At 37.9% G+C, this 22,980-nt stretch overlaps 1 protein-coding gene across 5 annotated transcripts in view; it reads right to left on the bottom strand.

Moving 5' to 3' along the window:
- Hif1a (hypoxia inducible factor 1, alpha subunit) overlaps positions 1–22,980 on the bottom strand; it is a 46,231-nt gene that overhangs the window by 20,775 nt on the left and 2,476 nt on the right. The window contains exons 1-2 of one of the 5 annotated variants that reach the window (XM_017314961.2): positions 18,456–18,940; positions 33–223 (exon numbers count right to left, since the gene is read on the bottom strand). In XM_017314961.2, the coding sequence (XP_017170450.1) occupies positions 33–223; positions 18,456–18,490 (226 nt within the window). In that variant the 5' untranslated portion in view covers positions 18,491–18,940. Of the gene's footprint in view, positions 1–32; positions 227–18,455; positions 18,941–22,980 lie in introns of those variants that run through there. The other 4 variants (XM_006515478.4, NM_001313919.1, NM_010431.2 and 1 more) reach the window with 4 other exon arrangements.

The raw sequence follows: 22,980 nt of genomic DNA, 5'->3' as shown, positions 1-22,980 counted from the left end.
TTTCAGGTCCATTATGTTTTTGTAGAACTCACCGGCATCCAGAAGTTTTCTCACACGTAAATAACTGATGGTGAGCCTCATAACAGAAGCTTTATCAAGATGTGAGCTCACATTGTGGGGAAGTGGCAACTGATGAGCAAGCTCATAAAAAACTTCAGACTCTTTGCTTCGCCGAGATCTTGCTGCATCTCTAGACTTTTCTTTTCGACGTTCAGAACTCATCCTACTTAACAAAAAAAAAAAAAGAGAGACAAGAATGTACATGTTAGTTTGTCTTAACTCGAATAAAATTAATTTTGCATTTCCCTGTTTACTGTATAAAGATTAGAAGAAACCATGTAAAATTATTATATAGGACTTGTATGGAACATGAACAAAGTTTTATATAAGATAGCTTTTATATACAAATTTTAGATCACTGAAAACATAATAAATTCTTTTAAAATGTCCAAGCTTTTATTTAACATTTCCAAAGCAGATGTTTTCATCCCCAAATTTACAGTAGCTTATGTATCTAATGTCTCACAATCATTCCAAAGTATCTCAGTATAGAAAAACCCTAAATAAATTTGAAGAAACTAAAGTATATAATAATTTGAGAATAGGTAATACATTTATGGGCAGGTTAAGACACTAATAGTTATACATGATTTGATTAGTTTCTTTTGACATCAATACCTTCCCACCTACTCTCTTACCATGGGCTTTACATTAGCTGCTGTAACAAGCTACTACTTCCAGGTGCTTACTTCCTTAGCCACTGGTTATCTAGTACTAGAAATAACGGATACCAAATAATGTAGGAATGTGTTTCAAATGAAGGTGAGTCAGAGTGCTGATCCGCAGGTGGGCTAGTAAAGGTAATAAAAGTATCTATAGAATGATACACACCGAGAATTCTTTCCAAACCAGTCAGATTTGTTTAAGCTTTATCAAGGAGAGCTGTCTTCCTTTGCTGAGCCTCCTGACTCTAAGGCTAGCCCAGCTGTCAGCTGCTTCTCTAAGCCTGCCATTATCAATATTACTTTGCACTGGGTGCTTACTCTCGCATAACAACCCATAAATATATAAACAGTGCCCTCATTTGATGAAAATAAGCTGGGGTTCCATAGATTAAAAACAGCAATTGTATGACAAATAGGATAGGAACATCAGTGTTTTAAGTCTTTCCTTTTCTACAGTCTGCTCTATTAATGGAGAATGCTGCCTCTATTTTACTCCTCCATTCCAATCTTACTAGGTTAGGTATTTGCTAAATGTTGAAAACAGCTCTTAGAATTTATTAAACATTTAACAATATAACGGGATTTTTTTCACTCAGTTCTTCTTGTATTTTATGAACAAAGCACACAATTATCTTTTCTTTAAGTCTCCTTCCTTTTAATGTAAGGCTGAAAGCTACAAGCAGAGAAACAACTTTCTTAGGTAACTGTCAAGAGTTCTCAGCAACTCTCTTATACAGTTTTCAAAGTTTAGTAAAGAATGTGTACATTTGTTAGATTCTAAACTGTGATACAAAAATTTCAACTCATTTAGTGGGTGTGTCCAACTTTTGACATCGCACACAGCACTGTCATCAACTGTGCAATTGAGTTACAAAAAATGTTTCAACAGGCATGTTTTATGTAGGCTTACAATTATTTGTGTTAGCCATATTTGTCATATTGTGGGGCATATGTGGTCTGTAGGTCACTGGCTGTATACACCTAATTATAGAGCAATTTCACTCAAGAACCTTAAGATTTTAAGTAGGGCTATTAAGAAACTTGTCACAAATAGGGGGTTAGGTCTGATACACTGTATATAAGTGTAAAATTTTGAAAGAATTAAAAAAAATCACTTGGAGCTCCTTATATAAATGAATCCGTATATTCTTAATATCCTACAATAAAAAATAGAGGCCATATGAGAGTACCTTAATGCCAACAGTTTGAAATTTTTTAAGTACATTAAAACTGCTTTCTTTTCCTCACTATTTTCAATTTGAACTTTGTAATGAAATAGTTTTGAAACTCATTTCATTTATATAATACTCTGAAAGGGAGGTAAGAGAGAGAGCAGAGATCTGCTGGGTTACAATGAACACTTTATATACACACACACACACATTTTGACAGGGTTTTACTATATATCTCTGGCTGGCTTGGAACTTGCTATGTAGTCCAGACATGCCTTGAACTCACAGAGCTCCATCTGCCTGTTTCCAAAGTCTGGGATTAAAAATATGAACTGTCACACCAGGCACATTTTTCTACTTTTAAATTTTTGTGCAGTGGTGGCTGTGGGAAGCAGCACACTATTTAAATGATTGCTATATCATCTTCCTTATTTTGTTTGCACTAATTTTTACTTCTTTACTTTATAAAGCAAAACTAAAGAAAAAAGGCTAAGGCTTTCTTTTTAAACACAAAGCAGTTCAGACTTCCTTAAGATAATAAACACAATTAATTAAAACATACTCTCAAAAGAAGTGTATCCTGAGACAGGTTTCTAAGTAAGGGGTCTGTTGTTCTAACACTGAAAAATATCCCTTCTAAGATTTTTAGCTTTCATAGGAAAACAAAAAGAGTTTACCAAATTTTTGATTTGTATTTTACAGCACATTTGAGGAGATTTAAAAAAAAAAATACCACTAGGCCTAGAAAGATAGCTCAGTGGTTAAGAGACAGCATTGCTCTTGCAGAGGACCTGAGTTTGGTTGTCAGTACCCATGGCAGGCAGCTCACAATGCTTTAACTAGTACAGGATATCTGATGTTCCTAACCACCAAGCATCTCACCAAAAAGGAGGTTTACAGACAAAAGGAGAGAGCATAGATACTGAAACAGTTTGTGAAAGAGGGCCAATGTATAAGAAGTTTCCTGGCTTAATCATTTCCACACTCTGCTTTTTGATTTGTTTTCTCAGAGACAAGGTCCTGCTGTGTTGACCAGGCTGGCTTCAAACTCTAGGACATCCTGCCTCAGCTCTTTAATGCTGAAAGACACACACATACAATACTTAAGTCGTTCACTATTTTGTTCTTAGATAATGTGATAAGGAAAAAGTACAAATTACAATGTTAAATTATTCAATCAACCGTGCGTGTGTGTTGAGCGCATACATGAGAAGGTCACAGGATAATACTGGTGTTCTCATCTATCACTCTCCTGAGACAGGGTCTCTTACTGAACTGGGAGATCTTCCTATCTCTACCTCACAGTATTGGGATTGCAGGCACGTGCAGCCATACGAGGCTTTTAAAGTAGATGCTAGGATTTGAACTGAGGCCCTCATGCCTCCACAGGCGTGTTATTCACTAAGCTATTTCCTTAGTCTACTGAATCAAAAATCTTATTATAAATATAACTCCTCAACCTAGCCCAGAATGATTAGATTAACTTTGTTTTCTACAATCTTTTCCAAAAAAGTGTTTTTAGTTTTCAGTAAATCGATTCCATATCAATTTTTCACTTTAAAAGGGGGTAGAGGTTACTCTTAAACAATATTAAATATTTTATATTTGTTATTAAGAGTACTTTTACTGGGGCTGGAGAGATTGCTCAGTGGTTAAGAGCACTGACTGCTCTTCCAGAGTTCAATTCCCAGCAACCATCTCTAATAGGATCTGATGTTCTGTTCTTGTGTATCTGAAGAGAGTGACAGTGTACTCACAATATAAGATAAATAAATCTTTGAAAAAAAAAAAGAGTACTTTTATTATTAATAGGCTCTTTTCATCTGTTAATAAGACTAGAATATCTCAACCTAATATCATTTAATAAGAGAAAAACCACAAACTGGAAAAGCCAGAAAAAAATTGATATTTTAATATAGGTACAAATTGTAGTTTTGGGACTATAATCTAAAGTACCTCCTAAAGTCTAATTGATAAACTTAAAAATGAACTTTTAGCTGGGGATGATGGTGTATACCTTTAATTACACACTCTCAAGGCCGGCAAGTGGATCTCTGGGAGTTTGAGGCATAGCAAGTACTAGGTCAGCCAAGGGTTCACAGTGAGACCCTGTCTCAAATACAAAGAGGACTCCTGACTGAGTTTATTTTCCTCCTCTACCACCATCACCATCATCATCACCACTACCACCACCACCACCAAGGAAAAGAAATAAAGGAGGCTAGAAAGATAGTTCAGCAGTTAAGAGCTGTACTTTCAGAGGACACTAGATCTGATCCTATACTCAAATCTAGCTTCAGGGGATCAGACGCTTCAGGCCCCTGCACTTACATATAGACACACACATACACATACACACACACATACACACACACACACACATACACACACACACACACACACAAAATAACAAAAATAAATCTTAAGAAGGAAGAGTGAGACATTTTAGAATACTTCTTTAGTTACATCAATGTGAAGGTAGAAGAATCACTTTGAGTTCAAGAGGTGTCGAGCCAGCCAGGTGACATAGTGAGACCCTTTCTGAAAAATAAAGAGAACTAACCTAACCTTTTACATCTTTCTAGAAAGACTAGAAACTTAGTAATATAAGTTTAAGATCTTGAAATTTCTGTATTATTTTAAACTAATCTCATCAACTATTTAAACGAGAAAAAAATAAGTGGTTATATATGCCTAACATCAATCACTGACTAGACTTCCAGTACTGGAAACCGAAAGGTAAGGTCTAGATATCTTTTTAAAGAATTTCTCAGGGGATTGTGGAATATATTAAAATTTGGTATCTTGGGCTAGTGAGATGGCTCAGCGGTTAAGATCACTAGCTGCTCCTTGCAGAAGTCCCAGAGTTCAAGTACCAACACTCTAGTTCAAAGGGATCCAATAACTTCTTCTGGCCTCCATGAGCAACACATGCATGTGGTACTCACACATATACAAGGCAAAATACCTATATACATAAAATAAAAATAAATCCTAAAAAAATTTGGTGTCTTTCACATTATTATAAAAACCATAAACATTTTCTATTTACTTAGCAAAATACCTTATGATATACCAAGGATAAAAGATTCATTGAGTGATTCAATAACCGTAGATCAAGAAACATTTTATGTCATTATTTAGTAATAATCTAAAACCAAAAATAATCTAGCAAATCAAATTTCAACAAGGATAAAACTAAAGAGGTGATTATTAAGCCATAGAAACTAGCAGAGAACCATCAGTAGGTTTTATAACAAATTTTACAAACATAGAACAGTAATTTTTGAAAAATGACAAAAACATTTTTGATTATAGCAACTAAATATACTATAAAATACTAGGTAGTGTGAGCTATAATTGATGAAAATAAACTATAAAAACACTCAACAAAAACAATAATACATGAGTAGGATTCAAAGACAGTCAAAAGGATAATTTTTTTGCTTCCCCCCACCCCCTAATTTTCTGTAACTCATGTTGTGTGTTGGTGGGGATGGAAGCGAGGGCTTTACACATAAAGAAGTTTTTAAAATAATTAGATCACCTTTAAATACCTTCATGAATCTATAACTATCAGAGTTAAGAATCACTGGTCCATCAGTACTGGTTGTGTTAATGGCTTCCCCCCAAATCATAGTAACTACTCCCACCGAACAGTGGGAGTTCAGAGATGCTATTCTCCCCTCCTCCCAATGTTTCAATTCCTGGTTGGCTGAATCTATAGATGTGTGCCCAAGGTTACAAAGGGTTAACTACAACATCCCCTCTACCCCCCACACCCCCCATACCCCTCCGCCACATTAGTCATCCTTCTGTATTCTAAGGATGCTCCCCAAAGCTCCTCCCACCTCCACATTCTAGATACCAATATCTGCAGAAGTTCCTGTCTCATATAAAATGGTAATATCTAGATGATTTACACTATTTATGTGTTAAAATACTCATGTTTAACTAGTTGTTAAACTGTTGAAGAAAGACCAATTCTGTGCTTGTTCAACAGAAATGCTACTCATCCCCCAACAAAATGTTTCAATCCCTAGTTGGCTGATAGATATAGCACCCAAGAATATAGAAGGCAAACAGTATCTCCTTTCAGTTTGATTATATACTATGAATGTAATGGATTCAAATTTAGAGCAGGGAAACTAAACTTTGTGTATATATTCAAAAGAGTGTGTCCTTTAAAACATTTCTTTGAATAATATGGCTGATTAGGTTTGTACAAGGTCAGAATAAAAGTATATACACAGAAATCATACCTTGAAGTCTTTTCCCTCTTTAGTTTTAAAAGTTAACCATGATGAAGATACTATAAATGATAACAAAGAAGTTCTTGTAATTTAAGAGTCTCTACTCACCGTCTATATTAGTTGCTCCTAACCAATGTTAACTAATTTTGAGTAATAACCCTCTGATCTTACTTGTCTGTGAAAAAGATAATGTTCTCATAAGTAGTAGGTCCCAGACTCCATGTAAGAAAATGCCTCCATTTTTATCTTTTAAAAAAAAAAAAAAAGATTTATTTATGTATATGAGTACCCTATAGCTGGTTGCTGGGAATTGAACAAGACCTCTACTCGCTCTGGCCCAAAGATTTATTATTATATGTAAGTACACTGTAGCTGTCTTCAGACACACCAGAAGAGGGTGTCAGATCTCATTACAGATGGTTGTGAGCCACCATGTGGTTGCTGGGATTTGAACTCAGAACTTTCAGAAGAGCAGTTAGTGTTCTTAACTGCTGAGCCATCTCTCCAGCCCCAATGCCTCCATTTTTAAAATGGTTTATGTCTTTCTATACTTCAGATACTTAATGTGTAATTTAAATTAAAAATTAAGAAATTATAGGACTTCTCTGAACAACAATAAGAAACGTGAAAGTTACCTTCAGACATTTAGAAGATAGATTTATCATTTATGCAATTTCAGAGAATTGTTAGCAGAAATTATATGGAAGTTACATCCCATTCAAAGAGGTCAAAGCAGTGTTAAAGGTACATTTTATGAGAACTGTAAAGCTTTCATGTTGGTGTCAAGTATATTCTAGATTATAAATGATCTCTATTTTTTTATTTTATGTGCATGGATGTTTTGCCTGCATGCATATATACATGCCTGTTGCCTGCAGAGACGAGAAGGTTGTGTTAAGAGTCCCTGGAACAGGAGTTACAGATAGCTGGGAGTCACCATGTGGACGCTGGGAATCAAACTCAGGTGCTCTGGAAGAGCAGTTATTGGTCTTCACTGCAGAGCCATCTCTCTAGCCTGATCCCTGCATAGTTTTATATTCCTGCTACAAGTCTGTATCTGAGGTGATCATATTGGTAACAAATAACTACTATAAAGGTTACTCTGTAGCCTAAAGTATCCTTGAACTGGTGGCAATCCTTAGCCTCCCAAATGCTAGGATTACAGATACGACCATCTACATCCAGAGTTTTTAAGATCGTACCATGCCATAGCCCAGGTTATTCTGGGATCCCTACCCTCATTCTTTTGAAATAGTGTCCAAGTAGTCAAACTACAATTTGTACCTATATTAAAATATCAATTCTTTTCTGGCTTTTCCAGTTTGTGGTTTTTCTCTTATTAGATGATATTAGGTCGAGATATTCTAGTCTTATTAATAGATGAAGAGAGCCTATTAATAAAAGTACTCTTTTTTTTCAAAGATTTATTTATTTATCTTGAGCTTGATAAGTCTCCCAGCTCAGCTTCCTGAGTGCTTGGACTACAGTCATGAACCTCTGGACTACAGTCATGAACCTCTACACTCAGCTCAACATTACCTATCTTTTCAAATGCAGTATACTTAAACTGAAGCCTTTGGGCATGTACCAAAAATTCACAAGGATTATTTTTCTTCCAGAGGATACCTGAACATGGGTCAGAATTGATAACAATGGGAACAAACTTCCTAACAACAGTTTCCAAAAATAAGACTGTCATATTAGGAAGCTTTAAATATCTTTAAGAAAATAAATTCTAATTAAAGATTCAACAAATTAATAAATATGATTATTGACAATTTTCTCCAAGTCTGTTTGTTTAAACTTTTTATGGATTCTTTGCGAATTTCACATCAGGAACCCTAATTCCTACACGGTTGCAATCGCCTTCGACTCCATCTGTCCTTCCCTATCTCTTCCATTGGGTCCCCAGGCTCAGTCCAATGGTTGGCTGTGAGTATCTGCATATGTCTTACTCAGGTGCTGGCAGAGCCTCTCAGAGGGCAGCCCTACTGGGCTCCTGTCTGCAAGCAGTTCCAGCAGATACCAAACCCTGACACTATTGCTGATTCCACTTTATTTATTAAGACAAAATCGCAGAAAATGCTTGATAAATTTGCCAATAATAAAAAATTTAAAAATGGCTACAGAAATTTCTGTAGACTATAAACTGGCTGATTTGCAACAAAAACCTAAAGCCTGTTATGGCAGTGCCAGTATTGGTCACAGTCTTGCCCTATGTGTGAGGTGATGATAATCTCAGAGACAACCAAAAACCTGGAGCGAGACACTTAATTCATATAACCAAAAATCCCATTCACATGGTTAATAATGAATAACTCAAGAAGGGCAAAATGGAGGTATTCCAGGAAACTAGTACCCAAATATTAGGGAATTTCTTTTAATGTTTTTAAAATCACAAACTATATGTATGCAGATGTTAGAATGCTACACTCTCTAATTCTACATAGGTAGTCTGTGAAGGGCAGAGTGACTGTAGCATTCAAATACAGAAGTATACATGCTAAGTAACAATTAGATAAAGCTAGGGATTACATTATTTGACGAAATTTGAGATTCTCAACTTAGCTGTTGCTTAAACCAAAGCTAAGCTGTGTGAGCTACAACTGCATTTTTTCCTTACATTAGTCTGAGGTTTCAAATTAAATATTAAAGACAATAAAATTCAAGAAAATGACACTCTTGGAGCTAGAAAGATGGCTCCACAGTTAAGAGCAGTCATTTCTCTTAGAGAGGGCCTGGGATGGATTCCTAACACCTACAAGACAGCTCATAATCAGTTGTTAACTCAGTTCTAGGGGATACAATGCCCTCTTCTGACCTCTGCGGACATGGTACATTAACATGTACACAGACAAAACACACATAAAATAAAAGGTAAAGAAAGAAAATGGCACTCTGAAATACTGGGCAAAGTATAAAATAATTTAAACTTCTCCAAGGTAAATAATCAATAGTATTAAAAATACTCAAAAATTACATGATTTTAAACCCAGTGATTCTACTTCTTAGAGTTAAGAAACATGAATTAAAGGGTATTATTAATCTTGCCTGTGTTAATAACAGGGAGCTTTAGACTTACTTTAAATGTGCCAAGTAGGGGAAAGTTTCTACAATGTAATGCCATTCATGCCTTGTATTCAGCCTTTCAAACAGCACTATTTATTGGCAATATTTAAATGTTTACAATATACATCAAGACAAACATTTTTAGTTAGACCTTTAATAATCCCCTGTAAAAATCACATCCTATGCATGATGGTATTTTGAGAATTAGCTTTGCAATAAAGGTGAAACTGATAAGCAGAAAAGTACACTTGGCTACACACTCTTGTTTAATCTCCACTAACCATACACAATTCTAAAGTCGTCTCCACTTTTAACACTGGACAAAATACAGATTTTTTTTTAAGTAGGTTGAAAACAATAGATTCACATATATTTTAAACACATACATGAACAAGGATCTCTAGGTAGTAAAATAATAGGTGCTCATAATTTCTGCATATGTGTATACTTCTCAAATCTTTTTCATCCACCAAAACTTTTAAGTTTCATTAAGCATTTTTAAAATGGCTCAAATGATTTTGAATATATCCAGAGAATTCCTATTTAAATGTGAATGACCAAACTCCACTGTAACTTTTTAAAAAAAATACCTGTCCCCAATGTCCAGAGTTTTCTATGTTTTCGTGTGTGCAGGTGCACACTGTGGGAGTATACATGTATGTAGAGGCCAGATTGTAAAATCTTATGGTTCCCTAAATACCATCCAACTTTTTTTTCTTTGACACATGGTCTCTCACTGGCCTGGAACTCATAAGTAGGCCAGAGGGGCTGACCCAGCAAGCATCAAGGATCTCCCTGTCTTTGTTTCCCATTGCTACTATTACAAGTATGTGCTATACTGTAGCCAGCTTTTAAAACAGGGGTTCTAGGAATTGAATCCAATCTTTCTATAAACACTTAGTACTAACTAAACTATCTGCCTAACTGTCCATTTAAGTTAGTTTTAATTTTAAAAGGCACAGTATGACTAGGATGACAAATAAGTACAGCCATCTCCATGACTAGTTTAAATGCCTGGAACAGTTTATTAAACAAAATCCTGAAGCCAGCCATGAGACCACTGGGCAAAAGTGATGCTGATGTCTGCTGTGAATATGGGAGGAGGTGGTTGTGCCAGCCTTGCTACTGTTTGCTACTGTTACCCTTACCAAGGTGTAAGTAAGTTTTGTGGAGAAAATAGGAAGAGAATTTAGGTATCTATGAAGAACAATCAAAGAGTATTACCTTTTAATTTTCTTCTTTTTAGGCAAAGAAAAGGAAAAATGACAGAAGGAAAAAATACAGGTGACGCGAAACAAAGAATTAAAGGCAACCAAAAAAGGCTCAGACCAAGGAGTGAGATGTCTGAAGAAGAGATCCTCCAGAATGCAGGAACTCCAGACAGGGAATAGCTTGTGGACTTTTCGTGGTGATAGACAATCAATCAAAACAGGAGAATCGTTACACTTCAGCAGTTGCTGAGGCCATGTGCCTTCATTTTTGTCTTTAGAGACCTACATTACAGGTCTTAAGCACCTAATGTTCCCAAGTAGAAATATGGCACTCTGATAGCATTCAAAAGAAGATTTATATTACTATATACATTTAATGGATTTTAAACAGACTCCATAGATTTTAAAGCATTTTTTCACCATAGATTATGTTTACCATCTGTAATTTATATTCATCGATAAAAACTAATCGATCTCCAACTAAAGGTCATCAATTATGCTTTAAATTAAAACTTCAACATTAAATTCATTGTAGGACTTAAAAGCTCAAAATTTAAAGGAAGCAAAATTTCATTAGACATCAAATGATATTTATTTGTACTACTTAAAGCACTATGTGCTTTTTAAAAAGATATTCTCAAAATTACATCATATTAATTCAAGAAGAGAGGAAATTCAGTGGATCAAATACTGAATGTTAGTATTTCTTGGGGGTAACTCTGTTCAAGAATGTATATGCTTCAGGATAAGGCCAATGATACATTAATCTCCACTAAACAAATTTTGTTCTATTTCATGTTTTGATTTTCTGAGACAGGACCACTATATAGCCCAGGCTAGCCTCAGACTTGGCAATGTTCTTGCCTCAGCTTCCAGAGTGCTGAATAATATAGGCTTGTACCACCACTTCCAGCTTTTAATAGTTTTTTTTTTTTTTTTTACTAATTTTCAACTTTCTCATATCTATAAGCCAAAGTCTCTCTATCACATAGATAAATTCATAATCATCTCAAAGGCCTTCTAAAATTAAAGGAAGAAATGATTAGGGGATTATCTCAAACCAACTAGTCTTTGCATTCTTGGTAATGAATTGCAATTGTTAATCAATTAATAACAACAAAATCTAAAAAACAACACCTTACACAAGGAACTGCTAGTAATACCAAATAAGAACAGCAAACCTATAATACAAATATTAGGTCACACTAGCTAATTAGTAGTAAAGCTGAGTTTTAAATTTAGGCACTCTTGTTTTGTTTTTCTTTGAGACATGGTCTCTCAAAGCTGTCTATCCTGGAACTCACTATGTAGACCAGGCTGGCCTCAAATTTCCAGAGATCTGCCTGCCTTTGCCTCCTTAGTGCGAGGATTAGAGCTGTGCATACTACCTGCATAAACCCAGGCGCTCTTAATTGAAGTGATTTTACTCATAAAAAAGATCATCTCTTTAGTGCCCCATACACTATAAAAGCACGTGATCAAAATACAAACAGGAAATGAACACAGAATGTGAAAAAGGATATGAAAGTATACAAAAGAGTATAATTTTAGCTATAGCTAGTGAAATCTTATCTGTGTGCTAATATTAAAAACCAGATTTGGGGGCAAGAGGGAGATGGTTCAGTCACTAAAGTGCTTGACACATAAGCATAAAACCCCAATTCAATCTCCAGAAAAGTCAGGTTTGGTATTGCACTCTTGCAAAATCAGTGCTGGGAGGCAGAGATAGGCAGATCCCTGGAGCTCACTGAACATCTAGTGAGCCCTAGGTCCCAAGAAGGAGACCCTGCCTCAAAAACATGTTGCATAGTTTCTGAGCTATGACACTGGAGGATGGCCTCTAACCTTCACATACATACATATGTATAACAGCACCTGTGCATTTGTGTACATACACATAAACACACACAAGGCAAATATTAAGTATTAATAGTAATCTTTAAGTGACAAAATTACAAGCATACTTTTTGTATACTTTTAGGTATGACTGGTATGCTTTTGAACAATCATTTTTAAGATTACTTAAATTCAGGGCTATTTAGTGTCTTGTTCATAATAGCATATATTATGGTAATTAAAAGGAATGAAGTAGCTCTTATAACTACCATTGAAAGACAGTCAAGATAGTATTAAAGGAAAAAAGACTGAATGAAGAAATACATATAAAACAAGGGGGGCAGAACACATAGCAGTCTACTTATGTAAATAGGAAATTATGTGAATTAAAATTATCTCAGAGACACATTAAACTGTAGGAGTAATTGCTTTCTTAAGCTTCAGTAGGGAAGTGAACTTTCAGTTTTTCTTTTATTTATAATTCAGGATTTTTTTTTTACAATGAAACATAAATTATATAGTAACTGTGTATTTTTGTTTGTTTGTTTGTTTTTTAAGAAAAGTTTAAATATTCTCTGAGAAGGCTTGGATTGTAGTCTGGCCATAAAAACCTAAAGGCTGGATCTGAAGTTTTATCCAAATTTTTAAAGAGATTCTGGAATGTTCTTTGTTTACTATAGCAGAACCAAATTGGTTACCTTCTTTAAGGCAGCAAACAGAACCCAATAGCAGCCTGTAAATTCTAAGCTTGCAACACTATGGTTGTCCCAAGGATGACCTTTCCAGTAGGTGAACTTTTTAAAGCAGTATTTCTATTTTAATCACTGTTATTCCATCAGCAAAATGCCTTCACAGTTAACAGCTATCATCAATATTTTATTTGATATGTATCATATTTTCATAAGGATACATATATTTAATGCACATAACACAAGAAACAAACATGAGAAGTAATTTACCCATTGTTACAGAGTGGAATCTTTGGCAGTCAGACTTCAGAGAACATGCAGTTCCCCACTTGAGAGAGACAGGTGAAACACACATATTCAATAAATGAATATGAAATATAAAAATGAAACAAGGATGAATACTTTCCACTTGTTTATCTAGCAGATCTTCCACAGCAATACCCAGATGCTTCATGTTTCCTCAGGGTTCTGAACATAGAGGACTGAGAGGCATTTTTAACATACCTTAAAGGATACTAACTGACTTCCCAGGCCTTGCACATATTACACAGCCATGTTTATCAATAAAATATGTCCTCTAGTCTGATTCTAATAAATAGAAAAAGTATCAAAAAGGTGACAGAAATTAAAATTTAAGATTAAAAACCTATGAGAATTCCAAAGCATAAGAACAGTTTTTTATGAAAAAATAGCCAGGGGATACAGGAAAACTTAAAAAAAAAAAAAAGAAAAAAAAAGCATCCTTTAAAATCCTCTGTATTCTCTTTGCTCATCCAATTGTACATCAGTTGTTTGATTTGTTCACTCGAATACTTAGGGCTCATGTGCATCAGTATTCCCTATTAGATGTTCTTCAAACTCAGTCTATTTAGGACTTTGCCTATAGAAACACATACCCAATTTTAGAATGGAAAACAGGAGGTATCTCTTTATAGAAACTTGCTTGATATCTAAATTTATAAGAAAAGGCCCATAAGAACCAAAACACTACTTTGAGACTCCAAGTTTCCCCTTAACCTCTGCTTACTTTTACCAGTGTTTTTAGTTGGGCAAACTTATCTTCACAAACTATCCGGGGGAAAAAAAGGGCAAATACATAACATTTGTAATTCATCAGTGAAAACAGCACCATTGAAGAACACTTACTTTGTCTAATTATGATGATTCTAAACATAAGCTATGTTCCACCACTAGCGTTTTCCTATTAACAAGGAAAATAAAATTTCAAAATGATACCTTAAAATAATCTTTATATTTAGTATTCCAACCAAGTAGAATTTAATAAGAAAACACTAATAAATGATAGTAGAGTTGGGCAGAACAACTAAAAGGGATTTTGTTTTATAAAATGATACCATTTTAATTACTATCTTAAATGGGGTTTTATCTTCAATAGACCAGGCATATATTAGTTGACACTAAATATTTCTGAGAAAATTTTAAGAGACCAACTCTTTCCAGGTTACTAGAAAAATTTCACTCCTACTTTAAAGGTATTTAACATTCTTTTTTAAAGCTTTTACTTATAAACTGTTCTTTGACATTTTGTTCTGTTTGTAAATGAATCATCTGAGGTGACTTCCACAAAGGCAAAACCTGCCATGATTCTAGTTACATGAGGTATCTCTCTAGAGTACTCAGGTTTATGATTCAGAGATTCAGAATGGTGGCACCACAAGCTAAAGCTAGTGGGAAACTGGGAGCTGTAAAATGCCCATAGATTCTGTTTTGCAAGAAGAAAAAGTTGGTTACATGACAAAATTTGCCACAGCTAAAATTTACACCTAGAAATGGCTAGAACAGAGTAGGTTGTTAGTTTTTTAAACAACTAAATAAGACAAACACAATCACTTTAAACACTATAAAGTCATGTAGTAATCTCTTTTGATTTTTGTTTTACAATTTGGAATTCTTTATATTACATTTGTCTAAAAGACTATGCTTGGCAAACAGATGAGTCTTTTAATTTTTATTGGAGAAACCATGAACTTTAATATCAAATTCAATACACACAACAAGTAGTTCATTCTTGAAACTTCAAGAGATGGAAACAAAATTGCTATAATTAAAATTTTATGATTAAACATTCTCACTATACTTTTACCAAAAATGCTGAGCAATGACACTTTGGCTTGTTAAATTCTTTTTCAAATCCTTCAGAGTCAAGCAGAAAACATGCAATAAATACCTATACTACAAGCAAGAAATGGCTAGGTAAAACCTACCTATTGCTGTCTAGTCCCAAAGGGAGGGGTACTGAAACAAAGTAACCTTTTTCTTGTAAGTTAAAATCAGTTTCTTGGTAGGAAGGTACTTCAACTCCACAGATATATTTAGGTTACTTTCTCTTAATGAGGAGACAGACTTTAAAAAAAAAATGTCATGAGTGTTTTAGATATCCATTTTTAACCTAAATCTGTAATATTCATGAATGGAAAAATTATCATACAACCAACATCATAAACTGTTTTAAATTCTTGACAACAACAAAAGTCAAGAGACTAATCTGCCTTAGCCTCCTATATACCATCCTTGGCATACAAAACACTGGAATGTAAGAACAGTATCTAAACCTTGAGCCTGCACACCATCAGAAAGTTGGGACAATCTCTAGATTTCACAAGGTGCTTTTGGAGTGGACTGGAACATGTTAAAATATCCTGACAACTAAATAACACTAGATAAGAAAGTGTACTAAGCACCATATTGCTATTAAATTCCTGCAGACAATACTCAGAATGTGAGCATCAGAACAAGAAAAAAAAAAAGCAAGCTACTACCAGTTCTAAACCTACATTCCCTTAGGTCCTGGTCTCTCTTGCATGATTAGCATATGCTTATGACTAGAGCCCAGAGTAGATTCAGAATGACCTATTTAGGGAGAAAACACTGGGATGGGGAACTATGATGAGGTGCCTAGAGTCTATCATATGCTCAGTCAAACAACTGATGCTAGATGCCATGGTCCAAGGACAGGGCTTCAGCAGGAAAGAACTCTTTCCAGCCTTTGAATTCAGAGTCAGTCTTCTTGTTTTTTGATAAGGAAAAAAAAAAATGCATGAAGGCACAGAAGAAAGGTTTGAAGATTATGAAAGTCTGAACTACAACAGACTGTTATAGATGTTTTAACAGTTAACATCTATTTTCAAGTATATAAAATGTTACAAGCCTCCCATTCCATAGGCTGGCCTAAGGGCTTTAAATACATTATCTTATTTTCAGAAGGGTAGTATTATCCTCTTGGGTTGGGGGTGGGGGGGGGGCATATAATCCACAAGTATTCAGTAACTTGCCAACCATCACAAGTGGAAAGGCTTGAGACTCCAATTTGTGGGTATCATCTGCTCCTGAATTCCTACCCTCTAAGTCAGTAGACTACTGATTCCTCAAACAAGGGGGACAGCTTAATTTTATTAATAAATGAATTTCTTGATTTTTAGTGATCAAAACTAAAAGGTGAAATTAAGAAATGTCTTTAAGAGATTTTACTTTAGTGGCTCAATTTTTTGGGGGGGGGGGGGCTTCGAAAAGTTCAGCTAGGAACAAAACGAGCTTGACATTCTTCTGCAATCTAAGAGTCCATACACATACTAGGTCAATCACGCTTAGCCCTAACAGCTAAGAGTCAACAGCACATACCTCCTATTAAATCTATTATGCATTTTCTGTTCTGCTTTCTTCCAAATCTTCAAGGTTTGAGTTTTCTATACTCTCTATTTAAAAAAGCCAAATCCTTTCCCCCAGGTTCACTTTGGAGGCTCATTTAAGGTGGAATAATTGGAGAAAGAAAGTTTTTACTTCTCAATCTTTCAATGAAATTGTGATTACAAAAAGACATATTTAATAAATGGCACCTATAAGTGTTGTTGAGTGGCCCATCACTCATGTTTATTATCTTTTAGTGATATTAAGAACCTCTATATTAAGAAATATAATCCCATCTGATCTAAAGCTGCTAACATCTCAAATGAGAAAAAAATTAACAGATGGCTCTGAGGAAAGCCTAAAAACCATTTAGAACTGGGCCCGATACACAACTAGCTTACTTATCCATTATGAAACTACTTTTGATTTAAATTAAAAAAAAATCAGCGTATAAGAAAGAGAAGTGATTGGTGTATAACTTGGTGTAGTGTATTAATATAATTTAGCATTTAATAAGGACAGTGAGTACACAATGGCAATCTGCCTAAGGTTTAGAGAATAGCAGCCCATCATTTCATCAAAAGCATTGTAGTCAGTTCTGCAAAATTAATTGCAACTAATTCTGGTAACTCGTGGAGTTAAGTCTAGACTTGCATGAACACTTTAAAACATTTCCAAAGTGCTTCCTTTGGGTGCACACAAACTAAGACCTGGACCTTTTATGGAATAAAGACCAAGACAAGGAAGGGGTGTCCAGAACAGCAGGAAAATGAGTAAGTTTATCTCTTCTGCTGATATGGATAAGGGGAATTAATCTCTTCCAGAAGACTAGAAGGACTTAACAGCAAATTAAGCCAGCCTTGTAACCACAGCTCTTACTACAAACCTTCAACTCCTTAAACTGATTTTCTCAAGGTTAAAATATCGAAGTAGACAAAATTGTGTGCTGGCGGCAGGGGTCGATCTTACCACCACTAGCTGTACTCAATTCTAAAATGTTCTCCTTAGACTCAAACCACAAGATGTTTCATAAACTTACACTGAATTCTCATGGAAGATTTCACACTTCAGATGTATGGTTTTTGGAAACAATTCTTTTCAGGTGTTCCAATAAATTTTCAGTATTTTAACCGACGGCTTTCATCATATATAGCCCCCACTCCATGAAATTACCGGCCTAAATTTAACCAAAACTATCCGTAAGTTATTTTCAGGAGTGAACGAGGCAGCCACATATTGATACATAACGTCTGGGCTCTCCTGACAGGTGATGCAAACACAAGTTTGTAGAAATTGGAAGTTGTTTACAATGATGCCATTTTCCTAAATTCCCGTTACTCTGATGGAGGCAAGTTTTTCCAGATTACAACCAAACCCGCACGTGCAAACTAGAAAGTTAGCGTCTTCGGGCCCCCAGAAGAAACTCCCTAACCTACAAAGGCAACGGCGGCCGCGGCGCAGCGAGGCGGCTCGGGGGAGCCCCGGGTCGGCCTCGGAGGGCCTCGACCCCAGGAAGCTGGCAGCGCGCACAGGGTCCGCCCGGGGCCCGCTGCTCGCGGCTAACGCGGAGGACGGGGAGGGAAGGCGCGGGAGCTAGAGGCGTACTCGGCCCTGGCCGGCTCGGCCGGATGGGCGCGCGGGGCAGGCTGGGCTGCGACGGCGCGGGGCGGGTGTCCGGGGCGGAGACCCCAGCCCCGCCGAGCGCAGGGCCCGCGACTCCCACCCCCAGCGCCAAGATGGCGACGTGGACCGCGGGGGAGCCCGGCGCGTGAGGCTGGGGGGGACGGAAGGGGAGCGGAGACAAAAAAAAAAAAAAAAAAAAAGCCAGTCCACGGAACGCGGCGGCCCGGCTTACTTTTTCTTCTCGTTCTCGCCGCCGGCGCCCTCCATGGCGAATCGGTGCCCGCGTTGTCTTCCCGGCCGGCGGCCCCCGGGCTCGCTCGGGCCTAAACGCCGGCTCTGTCCGCGCGCGCGGAGAAAGAGACAAGTCCAGAGGCGGGGTGGGAGGCGGGACGCCCCCCGGGACGGCGAGGCGGGAGCTGCAGGCTGCGCTCGCTGAGCTCCGGCTCGGGTTCCTAGGCGCTCCTCCGGCTAGCTTGTCAAGGCCTGGCTAGACACTGCCCGCGACGGCGGCGAGGACAGTCCTCGCGTCCCCTCAGCCGAGGAGGCTCTGTGCACTGAGGCGCTGAAGCAGCGGCAGGGGGCGGGCAAGGGCGGAGGCGCGCTCGGGCGCGCGGCGAGGGGAGGGAAAAGCCGAGGGGTGCGCGCGCCCGCTCAGCACCCAACGCGCGCGCCCGCGGGCCCGCCTCACCTGAGCGGAGGCGGGTTCCCGGAGAGCCAATGGTGAAGGACGCAGGCGGCCAGGCCCCACCCCAGCCCACGTTGCTCTCAGCCAATCAGGAGGAGGTCAGCTGAGCCCCAGCTGGGACGAGCTGCCCCGCTCACGTGCTTGTCTGTGTGCAGCTAGGGAGGGAAGAAAAAGGGGCGAGCGACGGGTGCGGCTGAGCCCAGGTCTGGGGGTGGGGGGGTCTCTGCACCTTCAATGGAAAGCTGCGTCTGGCTTTGGGAGGCGCTGCTGGAGCGAGTGGGCTGCCAAGCTTGGGTCCGAGCCTGGCTCGCACCGCCCCGGCTCTCTATAGAGTTCTCTGAGGCTCGCTTACTCCTTAGCTGCGTGGCTGGACCCGGTCGCCGCCCATCCCGCCCGAGTTTCCAGTTGAAAAAAAAAAAGCCAACTTTGCGTTCTGGCAGCCAGCCCCCCTGATGTTAGAGTGGGGTCCCTCCTTCCCAGGTGACCGACACCACTCAGTCTCCAGTCTCCGCTCTTTGCTACACAACAAGGGAAGTCTCCAAGTGATTAAGATTTTCTGGGCCAAAGTTTGACTACTGAGCAAATGCAGATAAAAATATAAAACAAATCCGTCTTGCCAAACCTCTCAAGGGGAGGGAAGTTGCAGGGCCATTTAAAAATAAACTATCTTAAGCATTTACAAATAAACAACAGCTTCAATAAGTGAGAGCACAAGCCTGAATTTGACAAGACAGGAAAAGGCATTGAATAGACTTATTTTGCTTTCATGTTGCTTTAAAAACTGACAAAGATCATCTTAAATGGATGCAGAAAAGGTGCAAGAATTGTTTCAGACTGAGTTTAGTTCACTGTTTAGACTGAAAGAAGAACAAGTCCTTCAACCTACAGACCTTGACAGGACTGCTCACCGGCTATGCTGGGAGCTATGGATTAAAGCCATCATTTTTAGTCGGTCTTTGGAAGCATAAATGTTAGGTCTGTGGGTATGGTGTGTGTTTGTTTTAAAAGTATTCCAAGCCCAACAAAGGAACACTTCGTGCCCGTGTGTGTACACACACACACACACACACACACACACACACACACACGTGTTATAGACACAACTGAGTCTGAATCTGGGGTCTCTGAAACTGACCTGACACTAGACTGTTTAGTATCTCTTCTTTGCCTTGTTAGTACATTGTTACAATCTAACTTTGGGTTGTATAATAATGTAGATATCTATGGTACATTTAAATTGCATTCAAATCCAAAAACAATGCCCTCTAGAAATACACATAATGTCCAGGTCTAATAAGACAATAAACAATGCATGAAGCAACTCAATACTCATAAAGATATGATTACAGCTGGAGATTTAGCTCGGTAGTAGAGGAGTGGTCTAGCATGCACAAGGCCCTGGCTTCAAAAAAGAAGTTAGGACTATATAAATAGATTTGAGCACTATTTTTGTTTGAAATCTAGAACATACCTCTGAAAGAGCTACAGGGTATATATAAAAAGAGTAAAAGACCAAAACTAATTACTTGTTTTTCATTTTGTTTTGTTTTTAATCATGGAAATATATATACATATACATACATACATATATATATGTATATGTGTGTATATATATACATATATTTGTGTGTATATATATATACATATATATATATTACACATATGTAGTGTAACACCCTGAAAGTACAGTGTTAAGAACAATGGCTGCAGAATTCAGAGTGAGCTCGGTTGTAAGCACCAGTGCCAGTCATTTAACCTCTCTGTGCCTCAGTTTATTCATCTGTAAAATGGAGAAGATGGTACTTACGCTGCAGCACTACTGATGGTTATAAAACAGAAAAATCACTTGAAACCACATAGGGCAATAGGAAGCCATCATTAAATGCTGTGGAGTATTGTTCTTGTTATCCCCAAATTCATGCTAGTGGCAGTTGGTCATGCCTCTGTAGACTGACCAGTTTCAACTGTTTAAGTGCCAGTGGTGTTAGTGTGAATGCTTACAGACTCCCTTTTTTCCCGACATTGTAACTTCCCAGAATGTTTGCATCTCCATAAATGAGGGCAGTTACTGAAAGCACCAATTGTTCTTGTCTTATAACTTAAGCAGTTCTCGCTGGTCAGGGATCACAGCTGTAGAATATAATGTTCTTGGAATAAAAATATGAGCTTTGCGTAATAGCAGGTCCAACTCACTTAAAGGTTTTTTTTTTTAAAGCATTTTGGAAAGTTTAAACAGAATGATAATTCAGTGGACAAGATTTTTTGAATATGTATTACAATTTCCTCAAGCTTCCGTTTCCCTTTGTAAAAATTTACAATTTATCATATTTTGTGCATGGCCATAAATAGATACCACCATGGAGAACAGTAATATTTAACCAAGTAGTTAAGATACAAAAGTGCCAAATACTATCTCCTAATTCTGATAATCCTGCTAACAGATCCCTAAAAGGCAAATATTCTTATTGAATAAAGTTAAAATCACTCTTTTTATGAGCTACCTATTAACACATGCATTTCTGTTGCTACCAAATAAGTGCATCTGCGTGAGCAGTCTTCTTCCCTCATTTCACAATCTGCACAACTGTCCAAGGTCCACTCCAACTCACTTTGCAGACCTTACTAAGGAGTTTAAGAGAGCATTGTAAAATGACTCCAATGACCTTTGACCTAATTGGCAGTGACTCACAAGGGAGTCAGGGTAAAATTTGAATTTAAACTACTACAAAAAATATGGAGCAATGAGCCTTCTGAAAGCAAAACATGCCAAGTGCACACAGTTTAAACGACATCAAACTGCAGGGAAGATGAGTGTTAAAAAGTGATTCCTAGCTTAGCATTCGCATCTGCTCTTCCTTTTCCTCTACCTCGTCCTCTCCCCACCCCTCCTCCTCTTCTCCTTTTTCTTTGTATATTTGTAACAATAACAATGATAAAAGCATATAATTTTGGAAGAATGTGTTTAGAAAATGGAAGTATTAAACATGTTTTTCTTAACAGGAGTCCAAAAAAGTAAAGATGATTGTCTGAGTGTATGCAAAATACAAATAGAAAATTTGAAAGTAGCACTTTCTCATTCTGAAAGTGACACACCCATGGAGATCAGAGGACAACTTTCAGGAGTCAGTTTTGCCTTCCATCCAGAGATGGAGCTCAGGCCACTGGGTTGGCACGGCCAGTGATCTTACCCCTGCTCCATGTGACCAGCCTGGACAGGCTTCTTCAAAAAGAATTCACTAAGAAGTTCTAAGGGCTTTCCTGTTTTCGGCCTCATATGCAAAGACCTGTTGTTGGAGGTATAACTGATTGGTAAAGCTGTTGCCTAGCATATCCTGGGTTTAATATTCAGTACCACCCAAACCAAATTACAACACACACACACACACACACACACACACACACACACACATACACGCACACAAAACCCCAAAATTGTCATTTCCATCTCCATGGCAAGGCACAAGCTAATCAAACTGAAATCTATAGTTATCTAATCAGAATTGAAGTCACAGAGGAACTACTGTCCTAAAAGTGAAAGAAAGACAGATATAGACAACCACAGCTTGACGGCTGTCCTAGTTGGGGTTATCATGGTGATAAAGGCCAGGGCCAGAGCACCTTGCTGGGGGAAGGGTTTACTTGGCTGACGCTTTCAAATCAGTGCTCATCACTGAAGGAAGTCAGGGCAGGAATTCAAACAGGGAGAAACCTGATGCAGAGGCCATGGAGGGGTGCTGCTCAGTGGCCTGCTCCTCATGGCTTGCTCTGCCTGCTTTCTTACAGAACCTAGAACCACCAGCCCAGGGATGGGACCATCCACAATGGGCTAGGTCCTCCCCCACCAATCACTAATTTGCCTACAGCCCACTCTTACAGAGACATTTGCTTAACTGAGGTTCCCTCCTCACAGATGACTTGGGTCAAGTTGACAAAACTATCCAGCACACCAGGAGGTCACAGTGACTGGGAGCAGAGCCAGTGCCACAACCAGAGCAGGAGGGCTTGAAACTGCAGTCCAGGACTCACACTGGTCACCGCACAGAACAACCTGCAAACTTAAAACTCCAGATCC

Source organism: Mus musculus, chromosome 12 (genome assembly GCF_000001635.26).
Source record: "Mus musculus strain C57BL/6J chromosome 12, GRCm38.p6 C57BL/6J".
Taxonomy (NCBI): domain Eukaryota; kingdom Metazoa; phylum Chordata; class Mammalia; order Rodentia; family Muridae; genus Mus; species Mus musculus.
The sequence above is the reverse complement of the archived record's forward strand: the minus strand, read 5'-3'. Positions and strand labels throughout refer to the sequence as shown.